General features: G+C 43.4%; 1 protein-coding gene and 1 long non-coding RNA gene across 4 annotated transcripts in view; one reads left to right on the forward strand and one right to left on the reverse strand.

Moving 5' to 3' along the window:
* The window catches only part of SYT13 (synaptotagmin 13), a 40,400-nt gene extending 31,629 nt beyond the window's left edge, over window positions 1-8,771 (forward strand). For both annotated transcript variants that reach the window (XM_032959968.2, XM_032959967.2), the window contains exons 5-6: window positions 260-383; window positions 5,931-8,771. In XM_032959968.2, the coding sequence (XP_032815859.2) occupies window positions 260-383; window positions 5,931-6,232 (426 nt within the window). In that variant the 3' untranslated portion in view covers window positions 6,233-8,771. The remainder of the gene's footprint in view (window positions 1-259; window positions 384-5,930) is intronic.
* The window catches only part of LOC142928914 (uncharacterized), a 93,707-nt gene that overhangs the window by 65,087 nt on the left and 2,321 nt on the right, over window positions 1-26,299 (reverse strand). The window lies entirely within an intron of this gene.

The raw sequence follows: 26,299 nt of genomic DNA on the forward strand, positions 1-26,299 counted from the left end.
CAACCTAAGTTAAAAAATAATGAAAAAATAAAGAAATGGCACCAAAGCAAAAGTCACAAACAACGAAAAAGTCATCACAATAGAGAAATGAGTCCAGTAGGTCTACACACCCCAGACCACAATCAAAACTTCTCAACCAAGCCAGGAAACCTTCAACAGGAGGGGCGGTGGAATACCAATACGACATTTTTTTAAAAATCAACAATTTATATTATTCGATGTTGTATATGCGTGCATCTCTCCGTGTCTCAAAAACCAGGATGGGGACATCAATGTGGGAGAGCTGCTGTTTGCCATCGGGTATCTGCCCACTGCCAACCGCTTGGTGGTGGTGCTGATGAAAGCGAGGAGCCTCAACTCTGGGAACCTGAAAGACTGCGCTGGTGGGCACCACGCCTCACTTGGCTACGCGCACCACGGCACACGAGCCACGGTTGAGCGAATGCGGGGATTTACAATGGCTCCAGGTCAGCCCGGCCAGTCAGAGCCACTTCAGGTTTCCTTTGCCAAATAAATTATCGCATCCTCCAGGGAGAACAGATTCTGTACGGGCAGCCCAGCAGCCGCTGGCACGTTCGCTGTTTCCTCTGCGTTCCTATTGAAACTCGAATTAATTAATCAACCTGCTCATGTCACCCGTAAGCACAAACCCTGAGTCGAAAATGCACTGCCTGCTTGAACTAGAGCCACCGCTCATCCCCAGTGAGGGCATCTCACCACGATCATCATTGACACTGCCATTTACCAGGAAAGTACTTAACGGGCAAACGTTTTCGCATTGCGATTTTCATGGTGGGGGGGGAACAAAAAAAACTGCACGGAGTCTTGCGATGCCGCTGCATGTAGCGTTTTAGACGCCCTGTAAAATCCACAATTTATTGTTCGTATTTACACGTACAGACCAACTTTTGTCAATTCCCTTCTGGATGACGGCCTCCCCCTGCTCCCCTGACCCCACACCATTCAGGTAATGGGGATAATTTTACCATACTTCACCACGCTGGTCTATCCGGGTTTATGAAGGTGGGGACTATTAGACATTGGATTATACCAAAGTAGAAAAAACATTTTATTTTCGGACTGCTCTCTGTTGACAATGTAGCCACCACAGAAGCCCACACCATGAGTTTTATGAATGTCGGTCACTGATCCCATCACTATCCAGGCTTAAACATGCTTAGCTTGTGAAATCCTGATCATAGGCATTGTTTATATATCTTTTCAAAATTATAAACTGGTGGGCATGACTATTGGTGACAGCTGTGGCTAGGAATCGAGCCCAGATCACCGGGTTAATGATGCTAACCACTGTGTCACCACTCCTCCTTAAATTACATTGTTAAAAAAAATCAAGGTCATCGCTGCCTGGGCCAGATCCATTGCCTCAAATTTGTGGAATACATTCCACTTATGATGGACATGCTGTGTTCTCATCTTAAGTTTTTGTAAATTGTGCCACATCTGTTGTAGTCTCCATGCATAGCCTTTAATCATCTTCAAAGATAAAGATACATCTCAATCATAACGTTTTACAACCTGCGCTGAAGCAGTGGTCACTGTTCATCTTTCCGCACTGAAGAATTTAATTGCTGACATTGTACCTACCACATATGTACCTCATTGGTATGCATTACATCTTAGCCTCTCTTATGAGAGCACTTTCCAAAGTAAAGTCGCGTGTGCCTTCGCAAAAGCAGCACCCTATGAGCATTTTATTTTCGGCAGCGGGTTCAGGCATTGAGATTAATGCTACCTCAATTATCCAAATGAGTCACCCAGATTTTTTCGCAGAGCGGCACATTTGTAAGGTAATATCATTACGGTTTTTCCTAGAAAAGTGCATTAGAGCTCTTGTCCGGCGATTGAAACGGAGCCAGCGTGTCGACGACAAATCCCCCTTTGGCTGGCTCTCTCGATTTGGCATATCTAAAGTGCTGTCTGCAGTGCGGGAAGCCGGTGCCTCAAGAGCACCAACTCGAGTGCGTTTCGCTGGCCTGGGCGTGCTGGCTAGTGGATGTCAAGCTCGCACCGAGGTTTATTTTGGGGAATGATGTTACGAGTAGAGCAGGGCTCTCTCTCCGATTATTCAAGTAATCGATTATGCTACTGATCACCCGATCGGTTGCGCGACTGATCGAATAACACGAAAATCGTTGGGGGGAAAAATATTAAATCTCACCTCTGTTCTAAGATTTGCCGCTGGTTGGGGAGGTGATTGACAGGACCTGCTGAAGACAGTGGCATCATCGGCTGCTGTGTCACACTGGGCGTGGCTTATAGGGGGGTTCCTGCCTTCAGGAGCCAAGATTTCGGGGTGGCAGCCATTTTTAAAAGCGCCACAGTAACTGATCACAAAAAAGTCGATTTCAATGTTTTTTTGTTTAATCAATCGATTTTAATGGCTAATTGTCCCAGCTCTAGTTGGAGCATAGCCATTATAGGTGGATCGATGCATTCATGTATCAATACCAATGATTAAGCTCAGGACACGTGATTTGAATCACGTGTGAAATACTACTTTTTCGATTTTTATATGTTGTATGTAATGGACTTACATCACCCCTGAAACCATCGAGAGGAACTACCATTCACCACAATTTAGAAGCAAATGATCAGTTCTTGAATTATATTTCCCAATTAGACCGTGAAAATTCAAGGAATTGCCGGAGCGTTCCGTCCCTCGTTTACATCTAAAATAGAAATTAAAAAAATCACCACCATCATCATCATCATAATTTACATTGCCTATTGAGACAAATCTACAGCTGGCTGAGATTTCAGCCAATGGTTCTTTGCCAACAAATTACATGTACACTTTGTGTTTACCAAAGGACGTTCTAACCATTGATATTTGCATATATTTGTCGGCAGTGCTTATCACCGTATAGCACAAAATCCTCCACTTGCTCTAAGGGCTTCTTGGCACGGTACGCTAGCCAAGGCTTTTATCACTGACCAGGCGCTCGTACTGAATCATGATGAAATTTCCAACGTATGACAGCAAGACATGTGTACATATGTTGAACTTCTTTCGCGCCGTACGTAGCCAACCGTGCTAATCGGAGGTGTACAGTGCACTGTTGGGAATAAAGGTTAACTTACCATGGCCATTGCAAAGACATACAGGGATTGACTGCGGACTTCTAGCCAAGAGTGGACTACTGATGTTATAAACCCTTCGCTTGTAATTTTACTATAAATCCTGGGCCAGCACGGGTGTCTAATTGGATGGCGTTGCGTGAATGCCTGCGCACATGCACAGAGAGCAATGACAGACTCTGATATCAATCATCGCTGTACAATGGGTGGCACACCCACCACAGCAGCCAATCAAAGATGATACTTTGATTTTTGTTATTTTTAAAAGGAGCTTGTACGACTGTGGCCAAGAGAGGATACATGCAGTGCTCATTTGTCACCTGGTGCCCAAAACACACGCCCGCACGCGTAGCAGTTCTTTAAAAAATTACAATTTCTGTTGTCTGTACGTAATTTTTATATATCTCACAGCACACTGGCTGGGCAGTCACAAAACATTGAGCAACCTCACTTTCAAAGTAAAATAAATCTGACCAAGAATCTGACCAAGAATATGTGTCGTATGTAATCATCATCATTTCCAATTAGCACGGTTGGCTCCGTAACGGTCCAGTAGAAGTTCAACATTCATACATCAAGAGGGCTTGAAATAAAAAGGGTTATTAATGCAAATCAGTCAGTTGTTTTACTTGTACACACAAGTGAATGCATCTTCATGATCAAGAAAGTTGAGATATTTCTAAAAACATTTATTTCAGAATTACATTCCTAATTGGTTGACACACTCTGCCTCAGTAAGAAGAGCACTGGCTGAGTAATTATCTGACAATGGCCCACGTCTTTTTACGGGGTCTAAAGTGTCATTACCGTGTCAACCCATACGGCTTACCCTGTATTCTTGTACAGGAAAATTGAGTTTTCAGGTCCATACGGCGTACAGCCGTTTAAATACGGGCAATACATTTTATTTTGTCTATTTGTTTGCGTTTCTACCTTGTGATGGGACTTTGTAGGATGAACGTTAGGATTCTAAGGGCACGGGGTGACCAATCAGGTCTGAGTTGGTCTGTAACAATGTTGCACACTCGAAATGAAGGACGTTGGGCAGGTGCTCCAAATCGAGGGCAAACACATTTGTTGTGGTTAATCTGTAAAATGCAACGGCACGGGTGTCACACACAGCAATTCTTGAACCGAGTCGCCATTAACCATGTGACTGGTGTACAAGGGCGGTTATTCAATAACCCTGCCAGCCACCTACAGGCCCAACTCAGTCATCACATGCTGCCGTACACACATACATTGATGCACTGCACAGCACATCAGGACTTTCACAGAACCACACTTTACTCCCTTGCTGCACAGGGAAATAATTTAAAGAGTGGTCCATTCCTAATGTGCCACAATAAGGTAGGCACTGATAAGGGGTTGACAGGTACGAGTGTACGTCTAAGGTCGTGAAACTGGTCCGGCTTAAAAAGCCAGCGGCTCTAGTTCTATGGCTGTGATAGACAAAGCGGCCAGTCTGTATGCGCTCTGCTCTTTACATTGAAATTTTCGCATGCTAGTTGATTTTGAGAGCAAAACAGGGCCTAGTGGATGGTAATGTAAACCAGACATCTTGGAATTTGTGTAATTATCCTGCCACTTTTTTGAGAGAGCCACATTTCAGCATGGAAGGCAAAGTTATTCATAACATCCATCCCATAAATGTAGATGTATGAGTAATGACACTCTTACGCATTATAATTTATCACCAAAACATACTTTCGTGCAATGTAAATTATATCCGTGGCAATAAATCTATGTGTAAATGTTATGATGCGGACATTTTTTGTCGAAGTATTTATTTTCAGAGATGCCCAAAACTTTTTGCATTACAAAGTGTTTGGCAAAAGTAGCCTTTTTTTCGTATAATTTGAAATACACAGTTTCACTTAAAAATGTATATTCCATCGCTTATATTCCATAGGATATCCCATTTCTTTTAATATGCAGAGTTTAGAATAATAAATAAGAATATTAAATAAGGTCCTTTGGCCTTCTGATATAGAGCGTGCTCATTTTTACCGACTGAGAGTGTAAAATTATTACACACCTCTGACGCCTTTACAGAATATATATTCGGCAACACCTCTTTAACATACAGTCCACTGCAATTAACTAGTTTTACTTCCACACACGTGACTGCCATACGATTAAGCAGCACAAGGTGCGTGACATGAACAGCCTTGTTTTAAACTTGCAATGTGTACATGAGTGGAGGAATAGTGGAGTGTTTATTAGTACACTGCGCTTCGAACCTGCGAGTCTGAGACTGATCATCAACCATGGCTAACATCAGTGGCGTGTGATATGTGAACCAGTCCTGGGCCTGTCCTGTCACCAACCTGCACTGACTGGCACTCCCGTGACCGCCGTGGTGTGGAAAGGCCTTCATCCAGCAGTGGCTATAAATATTCATTTTTTAATGGACACATAAACAACCGTGGTTTTAACAAAAGTAAACCGATGATGAACCTTGATAATATTTCACCCATCTAAATATTGTATACCAAAAAAGCTGAATTGACTCATAGCCCAATTGAAGAAGTGCACCCGTTATTTTCCAGTAACAATATGGTTACGCCCCCCACCCGCCCCTCCCTTGAAGGTCACGCTACAGGGTCAGTCTACAGAGCCGCTGGTCTAATCCAGTGAATGCAAAATATCCTTCACCGGCTTAGGGCTGCCAATGGAGATGAATGCCACCTTAATTGTCTCTTTTGACCTCATGCCACTCGTGTAAATCACATGCCTGACGGCACGGCGAAAACTTTGAACCTAATCTTCCTTTCTTATCAACCCCCCCTACCCCCTACGCTCCCCGGCCCATCCCCGTCTCCCGACAGACCTGTCGGTGAAGATGAGCCTCTGGCACCAGGGCACGCGCATGAAGAAGAAGCAGACCAAGCGAGTCAAGTACAAGCTGAACCCGGTGTGGAACGAGGTGGTGATGTTCGAGGTGCCCTTCGAGCAGCTGCAGAACGTCTCCCTGGAGCTGGCGCTCGTCAACTACGACCGCAGCGGGCGCGCCGCTGCGCTGGGCCGCTGCCTGGTGGGCGCACGCGCAGGCGGGCTCGAGGGCAAGCACTGGGAGGAGATGGTGAACAACCCGCGCAAGCAGATCGCCATGTGGCACCTCGTCAACTGAGATGCGCGCGGCGAGGGGCGGCGAGGGTGGCTGATAACTGATTCTATCCCTTTTCAACCGGCACATCCATGCCAAGCAAGCACGGGCCTATCATGGTCGCGGATGGTATTCCATTTGATATTCGCTGTGCCGTGCCGAGCCAGAACTAGACCGTGACGTACCGGCTCCACAGCGCATGTAAATCTAGCTCGTGGCCAAGCAGGGGCCAGGCGCGGGGCTAATTGCGCATCCTTTGCGTGCGTGTGTGCATGTCGGTCGGTACACGGTGTGAGGACACAGAGTCACCCACGCGCGTCATGGCACGTGACGTCAGTCCGTATACCGTGTGTGGAGACAATGTCACGGCGTCGCCGACATGCGTGTTGGACTTGTTCATTGCGTGTAACGTCGGCGACACGGCTTGGCTTCCGCGGTGGAAAAGCAACCGTGTGCGCCAACCGAGCGACGCCGGCCTGGCTCGGTTGTACAATGGATATATATATAAAAAAAAAATCGGTATTAGTGAGAGCGAATTAGTGAGCGTAGTCAGCAAGGATGAAGGCGTAACTAGGGCGGATGTTTAACTCGTGGAGGCTGCGGGTAAACGTGACCCCCTCCCCCACCGCCGCCCCCCCTCTAGATTTGCTTCCAGCTGACCTCTCCTGCGTAAGAGCCGATGGGATGGACGGGGTGGTGAGCGTTGATTAATGTCTTTGCTCCTGCATCCCAGCGGATGCTTCACCGTGTTTATCGTACATGGTTCATCCGCCTTTAAAACATTTTAACAACGGTGTCGTTAGAGTAGCATCATTGGGACCATTTGTAAATATACGGCTGATCTTTATTAAATATTCGGCGTTTTTGCATGTGCTGTAATAATGAACCTGTGTTAAATGCAGCTATGCTGTGACTGAATATTTGTTTTTAGAGCAAAATTGGTTGCATTTCAATGCGCCGTGCTTTACTTTACAAAGTGTTTTGCACCGTGCAGGTTTTGCACGATATCCACACGCACTTAACGCTCATCGCCTTTTTTCAGGCTCCGTCCCAATAATGTTCTCGGGAGGGAAAAAACGTTTGGAAATGATCTTAATCTTCTATACCACAATATTACGTTTATACATCTCTCTTTATCAGCGATGCATTATCAACCATGCCGTTTATATTTACAATGTACAAGCAGGTTTAATTGCTCTAATATAACATTTCCCATCGGCAAACAAATTACTGTCTATATCATTTAAAACAAAGTTTTAAATAAAATTGCATTACTCTTAATGCGGGATATATATTTAACTTCACATTTTCCCCAGTGTGTTGAGTACAATTATATTTGATAGAAATTGCGCAGTTGACTTTATGTTCAAATGTAACATTTAGATTTTTTTTGTCACTAGGATACATATCTATGTTTATTTTATTTGTCAAAGTAAACATCGTGTCTCACTATTTTTGACAAACCCTTGCCTACATTGCCTCTCTGGGATAAGTGAAATCATGTTAAACCTTACATAAAAACCACTACTGCATATTCACGGTGTTACTTATAAATATGCAAACATGTGCCAAAAAAAATGTCACATCTAATTGAATGTATGTGCAATGTTTACTTATTTAGTTCGACTTCAAAAGCCTTGGTTATGTAAATATGTGGAAATGAGTCGTTTATGCAACGTTGGCCACTCTTTGCTGACCGTGAAATTTTATCCCGCACTTTCAAACGAAGGACAGAAACCCTCTCTAGCAATGTTCACCATTTGTTAACATTACCTTCTCCCTCGCGTTGCCGAATGATGTGGTCTGAAGCAAAGTAAACACCAATCATCGCAGCACTTTCTCTATAGCTATGCCTAACAGCCCCTCTCTATAGCTCAGCCTAACAAAAAACACACAAGCACAGGATCACGTGTTTACGGTATTCACGAGGTTTTAGACGAGAAAGCCGCATAGCACCCGTCCCTTGGTTAACGTTGCATTGTTGACCGCACGGATACAAGAGATGACCTTGATTAAAATGAGTCAATCACGTGCATCGGGACTTGCAGAAATAATGCGTCGCTAAAATCAGATGTACATCACGTTTCCGTCCATTTGTTCCTGGCCATTTTCAACTGCGGTATATAAAATGCAATCCCAGTCCTGTGCAAGCTTATTGTGGGATGGACGTAAAAATGACTTGACCTTCTCTCCTGCATACATCCGAGTGGTAATCTCAGGTCCACCAGTGTTACGTGATAGTTGATACGGTATTTGCTAACCTGACGCTGTGTTGCATGTGCAATATGTAAAACTCGATATGAAGACTGCCAACATGCTTTTTGCTAATTATGCATGGCTGGTTAGAATATAATGTAAATACTGTACCGTCGACATGTTAGAGAAAATAAAATCGAATAACATGATTAAGTTAGGATTATATATATACATTGTGTAGATATCAATGGAATGCTTTTGTGTGCGTGTGTGTTTATGTGCTTGCAATTGAACGCAATGAAAAATGCCGTTGATTGCAGATTGTGTGTATTTTCATTGTATTAAATAAATATTTGTGTGTTTTTTATCTGGATCGTCTGCTTCAAAATGGAATTCAGTTTAACACTTGAAATAACTTCCAATACAAGCAAATCAACACATTTGTAATTTTAAGATTATGTAGGATTAAACAAAATTCACCGTTTTTCTTTTTTTTGGTCTTTACTTGTCTTTATGATATTATTGCTAAAGGAGCCTTTTGTATACAAGGTAAAGGGCGCAGCCCTGCAACTGCTTGCTCACGCCACTGCTGGTAGAAGTGCCTCCACGAGAGAGTGCTCTTGAGGGCCCTGCTCGAGGGTATTTGCCTCTTTTCCACACTGGGCCAGACGTCTCGTAGGAGGTGGGAGTACTCACACTTTACCCCATCACCCACCACAACCATTTATACACCTGGGTGGACAGAGGTGGGAGGATTTAAGAAACCGACACCATTTCTTCAAATTCCTTGGCGGGAAATAAAACCCGGTGACCTCTAGATTACAAATTGTGTGTGTGATAACCATACAAACATTTACGTGTGTATTATAATGAGACATTAAAGGATTACAATGAAAACAACTTAGGTCGATGCTTCACCCTTGATTGGAATACTGATAAGTCTTCATCAAGGTCTGAGCTTGATATTCTTGGCAACAGTTCAGCTTGTGAAGCAAGAGAGTCTCGTCCTAAGCGCCTTTGCCATTCAACCGAAACTATGTTTTTTTATTTTACCAGGTAAGGTCCACTGAACTATCGAGCTCTTTGTCAGAAACAACATGATAGCTCAGTGAAGTGACTTATCATGTAGAAATGTATAGCAGCCAAATACTCTCAACGCATGTTTCTAAATGTGGAGGGAAAAACCGGAGGACCCGGAGAAAAATCCACGCGACCACGGGGAGAACATACAAACTCCAAATATACAGGTGTCAGGGTCAAGGTCAAACCCACGATCTCCTTCATACCAGGCGAGAGAGTTAACATCTCGCCCCCGTGGAGCCCCATTCAATCAGGCAGAGCACCATGAATTATTGCCCTTAGTGTTCAATCAAACAGATGAGGGGGGGGGGGAGCAAAGTGCTGCCGATGGTGTGCCAAGGAGGTGGCACACTTGTGTTTGTATCTTCACATTTCAATTTAATTAAGCGCCAAGTCGGCTGTGTGTGCCAACAGCACGTCGTCAATCTGTCTGCTTTGTAGACGCGGTGATCTGTTATGCAAACTGATAACGATGCATTAAATATTTAAGCAAGACACTTTTTTTTGTCGGAATGTCACGCCACGCTGCTTTTAGAAATTAATGAGAACATTTTAGATATTCGATGCCATGACACAGTGTTTCAACACAAGCAGATATATGGCCAACTTCTAAATAATTTTAGGCTGCTTCGTTGCAAATATATATTTTTATCACTACATCCAGCAGTTACATATATTATCTCAAAGAACTAAAATAAACTCTAGATATGAACGATGCTTGCTAATAAATGTGGTGACAGAGTGGTTGGCACGCTGCATTACAAACCCGGTGACCTGAGTTTGATTGCTGGCTACGGCTAACATCAGTGGCCAAGTGGTATCTGAGCCAGTTATGGGCCTTCATGTCACCAACCGACACTGACAATTTGAGTGAAGTATGGTCAAACAGCAACCCATGACACCAAAGCTGTGTGGAAGCCTCCGTTAAGAAAAAAACATTTTTTATAGAAGTAAAACAAACAAAATAGGTTATGTTTAAGGCATTGGCTCTTGTTTATAGCACGTAAACATTAATTCGTAAAATACATTTATAGAGGGTTATGCATTATTTATTATTTGAAGTCAAGTCAAAATGTCAATTCCCTGATGGAGTTTGTACATTACAATCATCTAATTATTGAAGAATTATAAAGACACGATGCTCTTATCATATGTATACACTATTGGGAAAGATAATAGGAAACTGAATACTAGACAATTTTCTAAGTCAACCAACTTTTGGGGCAATCAGTTTTAGAAAAATTGTTTCCTACCATTCAGGAAACCGACTACCATACAAAAAAACTACCATACAGAAAACCGACACAAATACAGAAAACCGACACAGAAAACCGACACAAATACAGAAAACCGACACAAAAACTACCATACAGAAAACCGACACATACAGAAAACCGACACAAAACTACCATACAGAAAACCGACACATACAGAAAACTGACACAAAAACTACCATACAGAAAACCGACACATACAGAAAACCGACACAAAAACTACCATACAGAAAACCGACACGTACAGAAAACCGACACAAAAACTACCATACAGAAAACCGACACATACAGAAAACCGACACAAAAACTACCATACAGAAAACCGACACATACAGAAAACCGACACAAAAACTACCATACAGAAAACCGACACGTACAGAAAACCGACACAAAAACTACCATACAGATAACCGATTACCATACAAAAAAACTACCATACAGAAAACAGACACAAATACAGAAAACCGACACAAAAAATTGAGTTGGCAGGACACATCCCAAACAGGGTTGGCAGCTGCAGAATGAGAGAGAACATGTCCGAAATGGGACAACCACCTCGGAGATGGAGCAGTTAGCTCAGCTCACATGCTGGAGAAAAATGTATTCTGGCCTCCCAGGACCACAAGGGATAGGATGGTGTAGGGAGGCCCTCATTCAGCAGGGGATTGATAATGGCTAATCACGAATAATGACGATGGCAAAACATCAAGTGATTTGCACGTTAACAGTCACTCACTTCTTGCCCGACCAAGAAGTGGCTGCTTGTACCATTTCCCTTTTGTCCTTGAAGAACATTCATGCGATGTTCTTTATCTTTGCGCAGCAAAGGAACGTTTTTTTTCTCTTATTCTTCCGCAGATGAGAAAACGCAGGTGTGACACATTTGTCCTCTCTTTTTCCCGATGTCGTGCCACGCGTGTGTGTCGTCTGCGGTTCAGCTTCTGGCAAAGTGACTTTGCTGAGCTTGGCATCTCATTATTTTCGTTGCAAAATGATAAACAATGTTGTCGTTTCAGCACAGACACACTAAAAAAAAACAACCGTACAACTTTGTTTCCCAAGCAGGAAAATAAACACATGGCAAAAAAAATGATACTGTTTTCTTTAGTTTGGAATCTGGGAAAATTGGAGTGGATGAAAATAGATGGGTGAGAATACATCACCCTAATCAATTTCCCCAGCCGCTGCTTCAAATTCCACAATAAAAGGACGGCAATTAATTTGAGGGAAGGCGCCGGCAACTTCAGGCATTGCGCCAGTAATGCGACCAATTTGTGGCTAAAACAGGCACGGCATCTCTACTCAGAAATATTACAGACGTGGTTCTCACGGGTGCCATAAGCATCCTCCTGGGATACATGCAAAATCGCCTCGGGCTTCCACGCAACAGCTTCTTTCAACCCACTCACAATATATCCTAACCAGATGCCTGTGTCCGCATCAGTCCACACCAGTGTGGTTCCAGGACTACCGGTGGGCCACGCGGGTCCTCCCGGTGGTCCGCGCTTCTGTGATGCAATCGCAGGTTGATCCGGACAATAACGACAACGTTCATTGTACCTTTTGCTTCGGACATTCATTGATATTTTACTCGTGATATTTAATGTCATAAAACGATCCTATGTGTGTGTAGGATGGACTTCTTTTGCACCATGCGTAGCCGGCCGTGCTAATCGGACGTGGGCCCACGGGTGCCATAAGCACCCTAATCCTAAGGTCTAAATGCTAACTTATATCTGCGTAAAAAAAAGGCATGTTCCGATAATCTGAATCATTTTGTATTGCTGGTATTTAGAGAGAGAAGTGACTGCGTTTTGTCATCATGGGTGGAGAGCTGGGTGGTCAGTGGAAATGTTTGCATCGGATGAGCGGTCCGCGGGCCAAACAAAGTTCGAGAAAGTTGAACACGTAGACTTTCACGACCAATATCATCCGTAATACAGGTTTTTGGGTTAGTTCGCGTAAATATAATTGCGTCGTTAAACCCGCCACCACCTGACACAGCCAATTAGTACAACGTGAACAAAACATCTAACCCAAAACCTCTATTATGGGAAGTCTGAGAAACACCGGCCTGCACGAACATCGGAGATCCCAACGGAGGAGACAGCAACCACCACGACGCTGACAAGAATCGTCGATATCGACGGAGACAAAAGGAGACATTTACGAAAACCTTCAAGCGTGTACTCCACCTGCAAGTGATTGCCGATACAGCAGAGTCTCTCCTCGCCATCGTTGGCCTTTGCTTTGCGTGCAACTGAACGAAGGCCTCTCCATGCCACCGCTATCTCTCACGATTCCGTGACGCCGCGATCCATCTCGCTCCCGCACAAGGCATAATCCTGTCGCTTCATCTCCGCGCTGGGCGTCCTCGTCAGCGCGTTCCTGGGTGGTCAATAATGTTCTCTAAACGGCATTTATCGTGGTGGCTGCTGGGCGGAAAGGCCCCGTTCATAATAAAGGTTTTTGGGTTAGATCGCGCGTTAGTATAAATGTGTCGTAACCCTCCACCACCCGACACAGCCAATTAGTAAGGGATTTGTCACGTAAACAAAACGCCAATTAGTTACTATTTTAGCCCACCGGTGTGTTGGAGAGTAAATCCACAACATTTACAATTTGAGTAGTACGACGTTTCGCTGGTAATTACATCCAGCATCACCGGGCGATTTTCCAGAATAGTGAAAGGTCCCTACTTGCAACTGGAAGCCCGTGAGTTGAAATCCCCAATTTGTGGGGTTTACTCAGCCCATCAGCACCTCCTGGGTTAATAAAGGCAGCGCCACTTTGTGGCAAGCTAACAGCAGTCCTCTTATGGACAGACTCGCACCTGCCATAGTAATATGGAACTTTCACCATTAGCTCAGGGCCTGCAACAGAAATGAGCACTGTCCAACCATTGAAGTCACACACAAAGCCTTTTGCCCATCGCAACGACTGAACTGTTGACACACTAATAATGAACATTGTAAACAATAGATTACATACTCTCTAAATATATAATGCCCCATCTACAATGCTTTTCGAACTTTGATTGCCAATGGTGAAGGCAGTAAGCCGGACATTGTAAGCTGCTCACCAAAACCAGTAGAGTTCTGATTTAAATGAAGCGTAGTGGCACATTCAGTGGCGTTGCAAAGGGAGCAATTACAATCAGGTCCTATATTGACATCGGGATGACAAAGCAGGGCTCCTGCAGCTTTGAGCTCTCTTTTTATGGCCACTGCAGTCTTGGCAATGCCACTGCCGTGTATTGTCCCTGAACAGCAATCAAATACGTAGATTGACAAGGCATCGTTGTCATCATCAGCAGAAGCAGCCATTGTCAATCCACTGCTGAACGACGGCTTCCCCAAGCCACTTGCCACAAACGTGCAATGTAAGAATCCACCGATCACCTGCAAATCAACTGATTTTGTGTCTCCCCTTCCTTTGACGCTTTCCATTCCTTGGCTCCCATTAGAATCATCGACGAACATCCTTTCCAGTGACTTGTCCTGCCCAAACCCACTAACTTTTCCGAATTGTTTAGATGATGTCGTTAACCTGCCTATGTCCTCGAATCCGCGTTTCTCTTTCCGCCTCTCAACCGCGAGTGTCGGTGTCGTTTTGACTAAACTATACAATACGTCTGGCTTTGTAATTTCTTTTACCCCCGCTCATCCTATTTTCACTGCCATCCTTTCTATTCGGGTTTTGTTTCCACCTGTAAACATGACCACATCTCTTTGGTTCTATTGGGTAAAGTCACGTAGGTGAAAATAAAATAACAAAAAATCACGACGTTTCGGCCACAACACAAGCGGCCTTCATCAGGTGAAGGGACGAGCCTGTCTGGAGGACAGCGCTGGAGTGGAAGAAGCCACGCTTAGATCACGACCTTTAAGCTGTGTGAGAAGATAAAGAAGACCAAGCGCCTTGACAAAGGAATTAGCATATAATTTAGCATTGAAATGGCTCATTGAAATAGCTAAGTTAAAGAATACACATCCGCAGAGGTGCCCCTTGACAAAGGAATTAGCATCACCTACGTGACTTTACCCAATAGAACCAAAGAGTATGGATCCTAGCAGTCACGAAAGCTTTAAATCTAGAAATGACCACATCTCCAATATCACGCCGGTTGCCAATGTAATCCCAGATCGACTACAAACATTGCCCTCAACGTCTTCAAAGTTCCTCCACGAACTCGCCACTGACTAACTTCTGGGCCGGCTCTAGAGAAGGGGTGGCTGGGGGCGATGCTGGGTTAGGACCCTGCATCATCTGTGGCCTATACAAAATTTCACTCTCCTTTGCGGTGACACGCTCTTCTGGTGCCCCCCCCCCCCCCACACATAAGAGCTCACCTCCCCGCCATCTAAGAGGAGCTGGAGCCAGGTCTGCAATACTCCCCCTCGTATACTCTAAGCTCTGAAGACCCAAGTCAACCTTCACTCAGTTTGAGGTCACTGCCACTCTATTTCCCCACCAGCCATTCATCCTCCTGATTCCCCTCTCCCTGTTCAATCTCAGGCTCAAGGCTATTCTCTTCTCCTCTGCCTAGGACTGAGTCTTCTATAAAAAAAAGTCTCAAAAAAAGAACACACAACTCCTTGTACCCCATGACAAACAGGTCCCACTGTTTTGTACAGCATCTTGAGATGTAGTTGCATTTAAGTGCGAGCTGATTTCAAGTTGTATGACTGTATATCACGTTATCATACCACCTCTCCATCCACCTCATTGCAGCCCTGTCATGAAAACGTCTTTCACGGCCCACAAACTCACCAAGGCTTTGCTTCCCCAGTGCTTTCCAGCACTGTTCAAAGCATGATTTAGCCGCTTCATGCCTGACGCTCACGGCAACTCGCTTGCATTTGATTAAAAAAAAGGGGGCATTCTCTGTTTAATTCATTACCCGGTTGTCAGGCGCCTTGGAACATTTTTAAGGAGACCTGCGGCGTTAAATTCGGCGCTTGCGTGGCGTGCGGCCGCCCTCCGTTAAAACCGTCGCTGTGCACGCTGGCAACCACACACTCCTAGAGCGTCTCTGACGAGGGGTGAAGTTTGTTTAGCTTGCGACCCAACTCAGTTCAAGTCTGGTCCCTCCCCCCCCCCAAACGCACCTTAACACTTTCACGCGAGTTTTAAAAAAATATACATTTTTACGTGAAATTAAACAAAACCTATCAAGAGCTTCGGAGGCAGTGGGTAAATGTTTGGGGGGGGGGGGGGGGGGTGGCACGTGTGTGTGTGTGTGCGTGCGTGTGTGGTTTACATGCGCTTGAGAAGTGGTTAATGAACACCCTCGCCCGTCAACATTGTCATCGGTCTACGAACGTTGAAGCGTCTTGCGTTGATTCCAGCGGGCAACCAAATTAGCCCGCTGCAAAGCATCGATGTTCACCACGTTCATGTGTTTTAGCATAGGTGCTTATCGCGTTCCAACATAACGGATTAGTTCAACGTTCTTCGTACATTTTAAACAATATGGTCATAAAACTAAGGAATTATTTATTTTAGATATCTTGGAGAGGATATGTGCTCCTTTAGTCATCGTGTGTATTAACCTTTCTAATGCATTATATAAACAATTTTAGCCAAAACCAAAATTGGGTTGTTTATCATTTCAATTGGAAAAAATATACTTAACCCTTAGGACGCTATGTTCGTGACCAGATGGTTACCATCACAGGCACATCAAGTGCTTGGTTGGAAGTTTGTGAATTTAACTTCCAGTGGGAGGTTGATTCTGCCCATTATGTTGCTGGAGGGTCGATACATTTAGTAGCAGTTTCTGGGGACCGTCTTTGCCATATGGACGTGAAATATGACCAATATCCCAGCCCCAGCAACACATTTTATAAATTTAAACTTAAAGGCCATTTTTATTTTCCTTCTGGATATGCTGGCAGCAGCAGAAAACCATTTACTTTTTTATTTTATTTTACCGGGTAAGGCCGACTGAGCTATACAGCTCTTTTTCAGACGCGACCTGGCCACAAATGATAGCGCAACAAAGTGGCTCATTATGCGGAAATTTATCGCAGCCAATTACTCTCAATGCATGTCGCTTCTAAATGTGGATGGGGAAACCCGGAGGACCCGGAGAAAAATCCACGCGACCACGGGGAAGAGGGACACGCACACTCCAAATATACAGCAGCAGCAGGCGTCAGGGTCGGGATCGAACCCACGAACCTCCTGTACACCAGGCGAGGGAGTTCACACCTTGAAGTGAGCAAGTAGCGAGCGAGTGAGGTGCTAACTGGTTTGGGAGGGGGGTGTTGGTGGTGGTGGGGTTTTGGGGGGGGGGGGGTTGAGACCAGGGACGTGGGGTCAGGGAAGGCAGGTGGAGGCATAGTCTCACTTGTCATAACGCCAATGAAAATAGCTGTTTAGAAAAGTGAAAAATTATAAAATAGAAATGTATATTTTTCCACCGATCTGTGTTATGTCATTTCTGTATGATTCCAAAATTGTATCTATAGTCAAAAATCGCCAAATTTGCGGAGACGAGAGGCGTTGAGTCAGCGACGAGCTCAGCCTCCCCGCTGAAGGAGCGCGGGCAATAAGCGCGTGCCTGTAACTATATCTCTGTAATGCTTGGAATCATAGAGAAATGACATTAATAACACAGATCAGTGGGGTGGGTGGGGGGGAAAAAAAATCTCAATTTTTATTTTATTTTTTATTTTATATTCGTAACAGCTATTTTCATTGGAGCATGCCAGGTGAGGCTTGTGCCCTCCCCTGCCTGCCCTGACCGCGCGCGACCTGCTCGGCACGGTAGCTGACCCGCACCGAGGGGGTTAAATCCCTCGGCAGCGAGTGGCGACAATCCGCGCACCACGTGCCCGGCGCAAGACAAAGGGGGCCGCTGACGTCAAGGCGCAGGCCGCTGACGCAGGCGGCCGAGGAGGGTTGCCTAGCAACCGGGTTCCCCTAGCAACGTGAATTCGCTCAGAGGCGTTGTGTGATTCACGGAGCGCAGAGGCAGGCCCCAATAGGGCTTCGCGCAGGCCACATCGCGGTGAAATGGTCTTTTTAAAAAAAAATAGATATATATGTACGTGGATAAAATATTAAAATTATAAAGGTGATTTAAAGATGAGCGTGTGAATGTCACATGTACGCATTGAGGAATTTTTTTAGCCTCAAAATTAGAAAGGTAATTTTAAAGACGAGCGTGTGAATGTCACTAAATAAACTACTGCGGTGGATTATGATTTTTTTAATGTTTAATCTAGCTCTGTGTGTGTGTTTTAACGATTACGACTTTAATTTGAAGAATCTGTTTGCTAAATAAAGAAAATATGATATGACCTATGGTAATACGGCATATCAAAAAACATGTAAATGAGAATGTGTGTACTTATTGAATGTAATTTCGTTGTGGAAACCACATGTACGCATTGAGGATTTTTTAACCTCAAAATCCAATTTAGCTACACTTAATTAACAATGTTGGCCTCCAGATCAGTGAGCAATAGCTAACCGCGGTGTCTTATAAAAGGGCATTAAAGTAGTCTGGTATTTTTCAGTGCAATGTATTTTGGGTGACATGTTTATATTCATTGTACTTTGCACTAACTATGGGGTTTTTGTACTGTCTGTCTGTTGTTGTAACGTTCTGACCTGCCCCGACTGGACATATGTGAAAAAAGAGCTTTATAGCTCATCGGATTCCTCCAGTATAAATAAATATTCTGATTCTTTCAAAAATACTGCAACCTATACTATTAACCTTTGACCCAAAAGCTTGGGTGAACATTTGTAATCACAAAGCATCCATGGAAATGTTATTTTGAGGTTAATCTTGGCAAAAAAAATGTTTTATTTGACCTGCAGATACAATTGCGTTAGCAATCTCTAATAGCCATCACGAATTCTGTTCACCATGGAATCTTAGCGTAGCGAGCCAAAATCCTACCCCCCTCCCCTTCACCCACGTCTTAATCACGTCGAGTGACTGTTATTCAAATGTAAATGTTTCTAAACTTTTTTTTACAACATGACAATTACATGTTGAATGGGACAAGAATGATTGGATAAAGCAAATCAATCGCACAGCGAACATTGTTTGAAGTAGCGCATGCTTTGGATGGAACTACTTGCTATATATAAAAAAAAACACCGTATAGCTTCGGAGTAATGAATATTTAGCTCGATCCATAATGCCCACAACGGCGGTCAATTCCAGCGCATCATTGCCGATGTTGCGGCCGATTTCCAGCAGTGGCCCCTATAAATAGAACGCCGTGATTCTGCATTATCTGTGTGGAAAAAAAATCCATAAGGAATGCAGCCAAGGGGTTGAGAATACAAGCCCTTCGGCCCCTCTCTGTCCCACCATGAATTTTTCATCAGTGGTCAATGTGGAATCAGTGGACAGAGCGATGGGAAAAAATATATAATATGCCAGCCGATGCGAACAAAAACTCAACGCATTCGCCGATAACACTACCCTCACTTGAGACGTATATTAATATGTAATAGGTGACGTTTCAGCCATTGGTCCTTCTCCACAGAAGAGATGTATTTTTCATAGCATCTTTGAAGAAGGGCCATTGCCGGAAACATAACCTATTTACAGTATATGTAAATAAATATTTACTATTCGGGCTGTTTGAGTTTTGTTGTTGTTTGTGCTCCCCCTACAGCTGACAATGCAACAACGCAGAGCAATGTCAACGCAAAAAAATCACAACAATAACACGAATCTTGCGGGAAGTATCTGGAATGTACGCGCAATGCCTTCGTGTCATGCGACCGTGCAGTGAACTTAAATATACCGGACGGCCCAAAAGTCAGGACACGTAGGGTTGTTGAATGTACTTTAAGATCGTCATTAAAAATATAATTGTTTGTCATTGAAGTTATTGCAATTGAAATCTATTTTTATGCTTCCTGTGGGGGTTACCTCAAATCTGTCGTTTGCAAATCTCGACCAAGAAGCCCGAATTGAATGAATTGGCACGAAACATCATTGATGAATGTTCAAACATTACACTTGTAATCTTAAAAAAAAGTCCTACATTAATTTGAAAAGAGAATTCATGCATGCATTAGTGTGAATGAAAGTCAGTTTAAACGTTTGTTAAAATTAATGAAACAACCCTCCGTGATTTGTTAAAATAACCCTATGTGTAGTGAATTTTGTGACATCCTGTATTACACATATACATATCAGTTTCATCCAATGGTAAATTAATGAAAAACAATACCGATAATATCGCATATGAATTAAGTCCTGCAATACTGTCGTAACTTATTTGATACATTATTAATTACGACGACATTTTCACAACGTGTCGTCTAAATTTAGCAAATAACTAAGGCTTTTTATTTATTTTGTGCCTTACTCATATGTCACGTAATTATAAATAGATTGGCATTATTTTCAGTACCGTACATTCGTTTGAAGGTTGTATTTATTGTTGCATAGTAATGAGGATTTTTTCGGGCCACCTGAATAAAGATTCTGCTATCGGGTAATTATATTTTCATAATGTCCTCACCCACGAAGAGAGAGGAGGCCGTGATGGCGTGGAGGAGGCCGTGATACACTCACTCATCTTACACTGACTCACTCACACATCATACACTGACTCACTCACACATCATACACTGACTCACTCATCATACGCTGACTTATTCACACATCATACACTCACACAACCATTGACCCATTCACTCATCATACAATGATTCACTCATCATACACTCACTCATAATACGCTGACTCACTCACACATCATACACTCACTCACACTACCACTGACTCACACATCATACACTGACTCACTTATCATACGCTGACTCACACATCATACTGTACACTCACTACCATTGACTCACTCACACATCATACACGGGGAGTGTCATGCTGACAGATATGGCTGCAAGTTTGTTCGTACATGTTATGTATATCGTTTATTGTTAAATTTGAATCAAAGTTCCTATGATTACTGTTGCTACATTGTATTTTATAGCTTTATTTTGGTGATTTCTAAAACATATGGTTAAACCATGTTTCTTGGGAAGTGCGGAGTTGGCCTGATAACTTGAATCTAAATTGTCTCATGGTTGTTATTCTTTGTCTTGCATCACACTGGGATTTTTGCACACAGCGTTGTAATACGGTGTTTTTTTTCCTGGAAGATTTGCTGGTTTATCCAGGATGTTTCTGTTGCGCATCGTCGCTTTAAGATGTTCTCTGTTCATATTTTGTTTGTTGCGGTTGCACCCGACTCAAGAGCCGCATGGCTCACAGGGCTATACCTAATAAATGAAACTTGAAACTTGAAACCCAAGGGAAAGTAAAGCAGCACTTAGGGACAGAGATGCTTGTTGTTTTCTCGAACATGAATAACCATTAAGGCATTTATAATGAACCTGCATGCATGCGGAGTTTTCTAATATAGCAATGCACGTACAGGACAATGACTTTAGATACATTTTACAGAACACAGCATAATTTAACAATCGTTTTGATTCCCCTTTGCTATGAGAGTGTACGTGTGTGTGCTTGCATAGGCGTGAGGGCAGCAATAGTGCCATGGTTAGTGCACTGCACTACGAACCCGGTGACAAAGAGTTCGATTTCCACTCATGGCTAACATGCGTGACGATTATCTGAACCAGTCCTGGGCATCCCCTAGGTCGACGCAGCCATAAATGAATACGTGGTGCAATGTATAAACATCGCTACGAGGGAGAAAAAGAGGGCCAGGCCCAGTGCTGGCCGCCCAGCCCCTCGTGTGCCCTGTCAGGACTCATAGGTGCTGCTCGCTAACAGTACTTGCTCTAACAGTCTGTTAAGGCTACGCGGGGGATCTTTGTCTTTGTATTGGTGTACAGGGAGCAGAAGTGTAGTAGTCAGCGCACTGCACAATAAACCTGGTAACCCGAGTTAAATTCCGACCAACCTCAGTTGTGATTAACTGAGCTGGCTCTGGTTCTCCCCTAAGTTTATTCAGCATTATACGAGTATCTGGGCAAACTAAAATAATAAACAATGTTTTTATTTTATTTTACAAGGTTAAGGGCCACTGAACTATATAACTCTTTGTCAGATGCAACCTGGTATTAAATGGCAGCTCAGCGAAGTGACTTATCACGTGGAAATGTATCGCAGCCAAACACTCTAAATGTATGTTGTTTCCAAATGTGGAGGGAAAAACCGGAGGACCCGGAGATAAATCCACGCGACCACGGGGAGAGAGACATTCAGACTCCAAATATACAGTAGGATCAAACCTACGACCTCCTGTATATCAGGCGAGGTAGTTTTACATCTCACCACCGTGGCTCCGGTTTGATTGTGGCCAAAGGACCCCCCTCATGTACCTTTCTGGCCTTCATAGGTGCCTCCCAACGGCACTTGCCAAAACAGCCTGCTAAAGGCTATACTGGGGAGAGTTGTATTGGTATTGTGAGATTTGTTGATGTTATGGTTTGTTAGGTGGTGAGCTGTGATTGGTGAGGTTTCCAAGAGTAGAACACAGCGTCTCTGTATAATATATCGACCTACCAGAAAAAATATGATTTTATGATTAGTTTTTTTGTTTACAAATTGAGGGCAGTGGCAATGCAATATCTTGTTTCGATATATTATGCTTGGTGCATAACATATCTTTTGGTCAATAATTAATCAAACAAATAAATAATTAACTTTCATATTCGAAGAATACATTCAAAGTGGTTGTTTACATTCATTCTAAATGTATTAAGTGGGTCCTTCCATGAAGAGTAGTTCCTCAAAGAAAATCTTCATTGGGAGTTCATCTTAATAGCCTCAGAGCCAGAATATGTATTTATACTGGAGGAATCCGATGAGCTATGAAGCTCTTTTTTCACAGATGTCCAGTCGGGGCAGGTCAGAACAACAAACATCACAAAAACACGATAGATAGTGCAAAGTACATATAAGGTAAACAAATAACCCAAAATACAATATGCACGTCTCCCTGCCACTTAAAAATACCAGCCTACTGCAATGCCCTTCTACAACACGCCGTAGTTGGCTATTGATCACTAATTTGGAGGCCAAACATTCTCAATCGATTTCTGCTAAATTTGTTTTTGTTGCAAACAATCCTCATTGCGTACATTCAGTTTCCACACCGACATTATATTCACTAACCCAATACTGTTCCCAAATTCTCATTTACAGGTCAACAGATCACTTAAAAAAAGTTACAAAGAGAACTAAACAATGTTTTTAAATCTTACCAGGTAAAAGTCCACTGCAGCCTCACAAACCTCTCTCACAAACGTCCAGTAAAGCAACTGCATAACAACTCTCCGATGTGTTTTCGGGTTGTGACGAGTATTGCTCGGCACGACGAATGACGTTTCCACTCCAAGTGATGGCATGCTGCTTGAGGAAATGAAAATAATCTGCCCGGACTTGAAATGTCAGACATCGTGGCAAAACACGCCGGAGAGCTGTACAACACAACCCCGAAAACGTACGCCGTCTTACTACATTTTCCTGTTGGCTATCAGTTACACGAAGGCCAAAAAATTGCTGTGCGTGCAGGCATGACCGACACAGCCACCAGAGGAGCTCCAAATCTGACACTCGAGAGCGCTGTGTTCACTTTGCCAGATTGTGTCCAGGCCACTGCACTAAATATTACGTGCACTGATCCTTGCTATGGGCAAGAGAAATCTAGTTCCTCCACGATGATGGCTATTGGGTTCACCCGGCTGCAGGGATGGCTCTATGTGCATCACAGGGCGTTCTCGAGTCTGGTTTCGATATAGGAATAAGATTTTTGGGTAAATCTTGACTTAAAGCTTTCGCGACTGTAGGAATTCATATTCTTTGGGTCTTTCGGTAAAGTAACGACGTTTCTATCGCAACACAAGCGGTTGTCATCAGGACCGCTTGTGTTTGTGATCGAAACGTCGTATTTGTTATTTTCTTTGAACCTATCGACGTGACTTTACCGAAAGACCCAAAGAATAATACTTTGTGGTGTTGGTGGTGACGAGGCAGAGTCGAGTTATGACTGGACTTGAGTTTGTATGTTTGTATGTATGTATATTGAACTACTTTCCCACCATATGTAGCCAACCGTGTTAATCAGAGGCCCTTGCTCCCGCAAGCTCACAGCTGCCTTCTCACATAAGCTCTTGTATATACACTAGGATTGCTGTGACCTGATTTTTGACGATAAATAAAAAGAAAGAGAGTTTTATTTAATTATTTATACTTTGTTGCAATGCTACTGCAAAGTAACATCTCTCAAAAGTTAATCAGCTGCAGTCCATTCAACATAAACCTGCCATTCGTCTTTTAATCATTGCAACTTTACAATCTGTACTGTTTATTGTCAGTTAGACAATCAATACTTAAGTAATGCAATGCATTACATCATTATAAAATCATATAGTTCCCATGCTGTCAGTTACGCTAAAAAAAAACATTTTTCAGAGCACGAATTTAATATTTATTAACAATTTATTTACAACCACAGTTTAAAGGTTCTTTTTTAAAATATCTCAATCATTTTTTGCCAGAAAATGAAGTGAGCAACAATATTGCAATGCAGCACTGTTTAGCAAAGTGGATAGTATAACTATTGTGTATTTTATATATTGTAAGAAATATTATAGAATCACCGTAGCTTTTTGATGGCTAAGCAGATGTGCAGCAGAAAAACACCTCAGAAGCTCTGCCTAACCGGGATGGCAAACTGGGGAGTGCATTGCTCACGCGGAACAAATCTGACAGCTTAAAGTTGTGTTATGCTGTTTATTATTAATGCCAGATCCATTAGTGCAGTGTTTTTTTTTAGTTATTGATTGGCTTATATTATTGAAGCATAGTTTTTTGTACCGATGCCAATATTGTTTTCTTGGCTTTTGACAATTTCCTTGAAACTCAACATGATCGATTAAGAAAAAGTCGTGCGTAGATTTAACAAGCTGATAAGCCAATCCTTTAAGAGAGCCTTTCTTTTGTTTATGGATTTAAAAAAAATTCTAAGTAGAAGGGTGCACGGACACATGCCCAACCACACGTAAAATGTAACGATACGTTAGTCACGTGAGCTCAGACACACGTGTGTAAGCACGAATTGCACTGGTACGAAATCTCACATATATTATTTTCTGTAAAACCATTTTGGAAAGTGTTTAATTGCCAACGTTCGTCCAAAAAAGATACAGATGTGGGCAAAGATATGTGTTTAGTTTTGTAACCATTGGCAGAGGAGGGGTTGTGTAAAAACGTGAAATGTTCTTGGACATAGAAAATAACACGTTCATGCGGAGGGGGCTGGTCCTACCAATAATGCCCACTAGGAGCGCATTTGTTATATATCCGGGTGTCCGGATACACGTGATCAGACATCCACAGACATACACAATTAATCCCCTGCCTCCTGTGAATTAATCCCGGTTGGGCTTCCAGTCCATATAAGGGCACCATGGGGTGACCAGCCCCTCCCCACCCAGCCCCACCCCACCCAGCCCCACCCCTCCCACCCCCACCCAGCCCCACTCTCCCCACCCTCCCCTCCCCACCCAACCCCTCCCCACCCAACCCCTCCCCACCCAGCCCCTCCCTACCCTCCCCTCTCCACTCAGCCCCACCCCTCCCACGTGGACAGACATCCACAGACATACACAATTAATCCCCTGCCTCCTGTCAATTAATCCCGGGTGGGCTTCCAGTCCACTACGTTTACTACCAGTATTACGAATAATAATTTAGATTTGTAAAGTGGTACATTTCATTCATAGATCTCGATGTGCCATGCATAGAAATAAACATAACCTGCAGGGTAAACGGCCAGAACTAGGTGGGAGGGAGGGGAGGAAAGTTTAAAGAGGTGAGTTTTCAAGACAGACTTAAATAGCTCTAACGACTCTGATTGTCTCATTAACAAAGGCGAAGCGTTCCAAAGCTTGGGAGCTGCACTGGCAAAAAGACCAATCAGGCCAGGAAATGAACCTTGACCTCTGAGTACTTAGAAGAAGGCGATCCGAAGATCCCAGGGGTCTATTATCTGGATACAGCAGTAAGTTGACGATTGGCTACCTTAATAACAGAACATCATACTACAGCATTTCTCATGGTTGTGCTGTTACATTAGAGAGCTAAAATAAAAGCACAGTTATGAACGCACCAACAAACTACCCATATGCATGCGATGCAAATAAATATTTAGAAATGAGACCAACTGATTCAAATTCATAGCTGTAAAAAAAAAACTCATGCTAAAAAAATTACATGAATGGTCATGCTTTTCAGCTCAGGTGACGTGGCTGCCACACAACCCTATAAGTCACGTACATAGAACAATGCATCCTCCGTGGTTAGGATACACAGTACTTTGTCGTCTGTTTTAAGCTCAGCACATCTGTGCTTGTTGTGGCAATCTCTCTAAGGCTGGCCACACTGCAGCTACCTCAAACGCACATTGCCTGGAATACAACCGATCTCGTCAGATCTCCGAAGCTTGGAAGGGGCAACAGCCATGTGCACAAAAGAAGCAGGCGTTAGATGCCACCGCGGAGTTATACTGTGAGGACCCGT

Source organism: Petromyzon marinus, chromosome 24 (assembly GCF_048934315.1).
Source record: "Petromyzon marinus isolate PM22_M1 ecotype Great Lakes invasive population chromosome 24, UKy_Petmar_22M1.pri1.0, whole genome shotgun sequence".
In the NCBI taxonomy this organism is placed as follows: domain Eukaryota; kingdom Metazoa; phylum Chordata; class Hyperoartia; order Petromyzontiformes; family Petromyzontidae; genus Petromyzon; species Petromyzon marinus.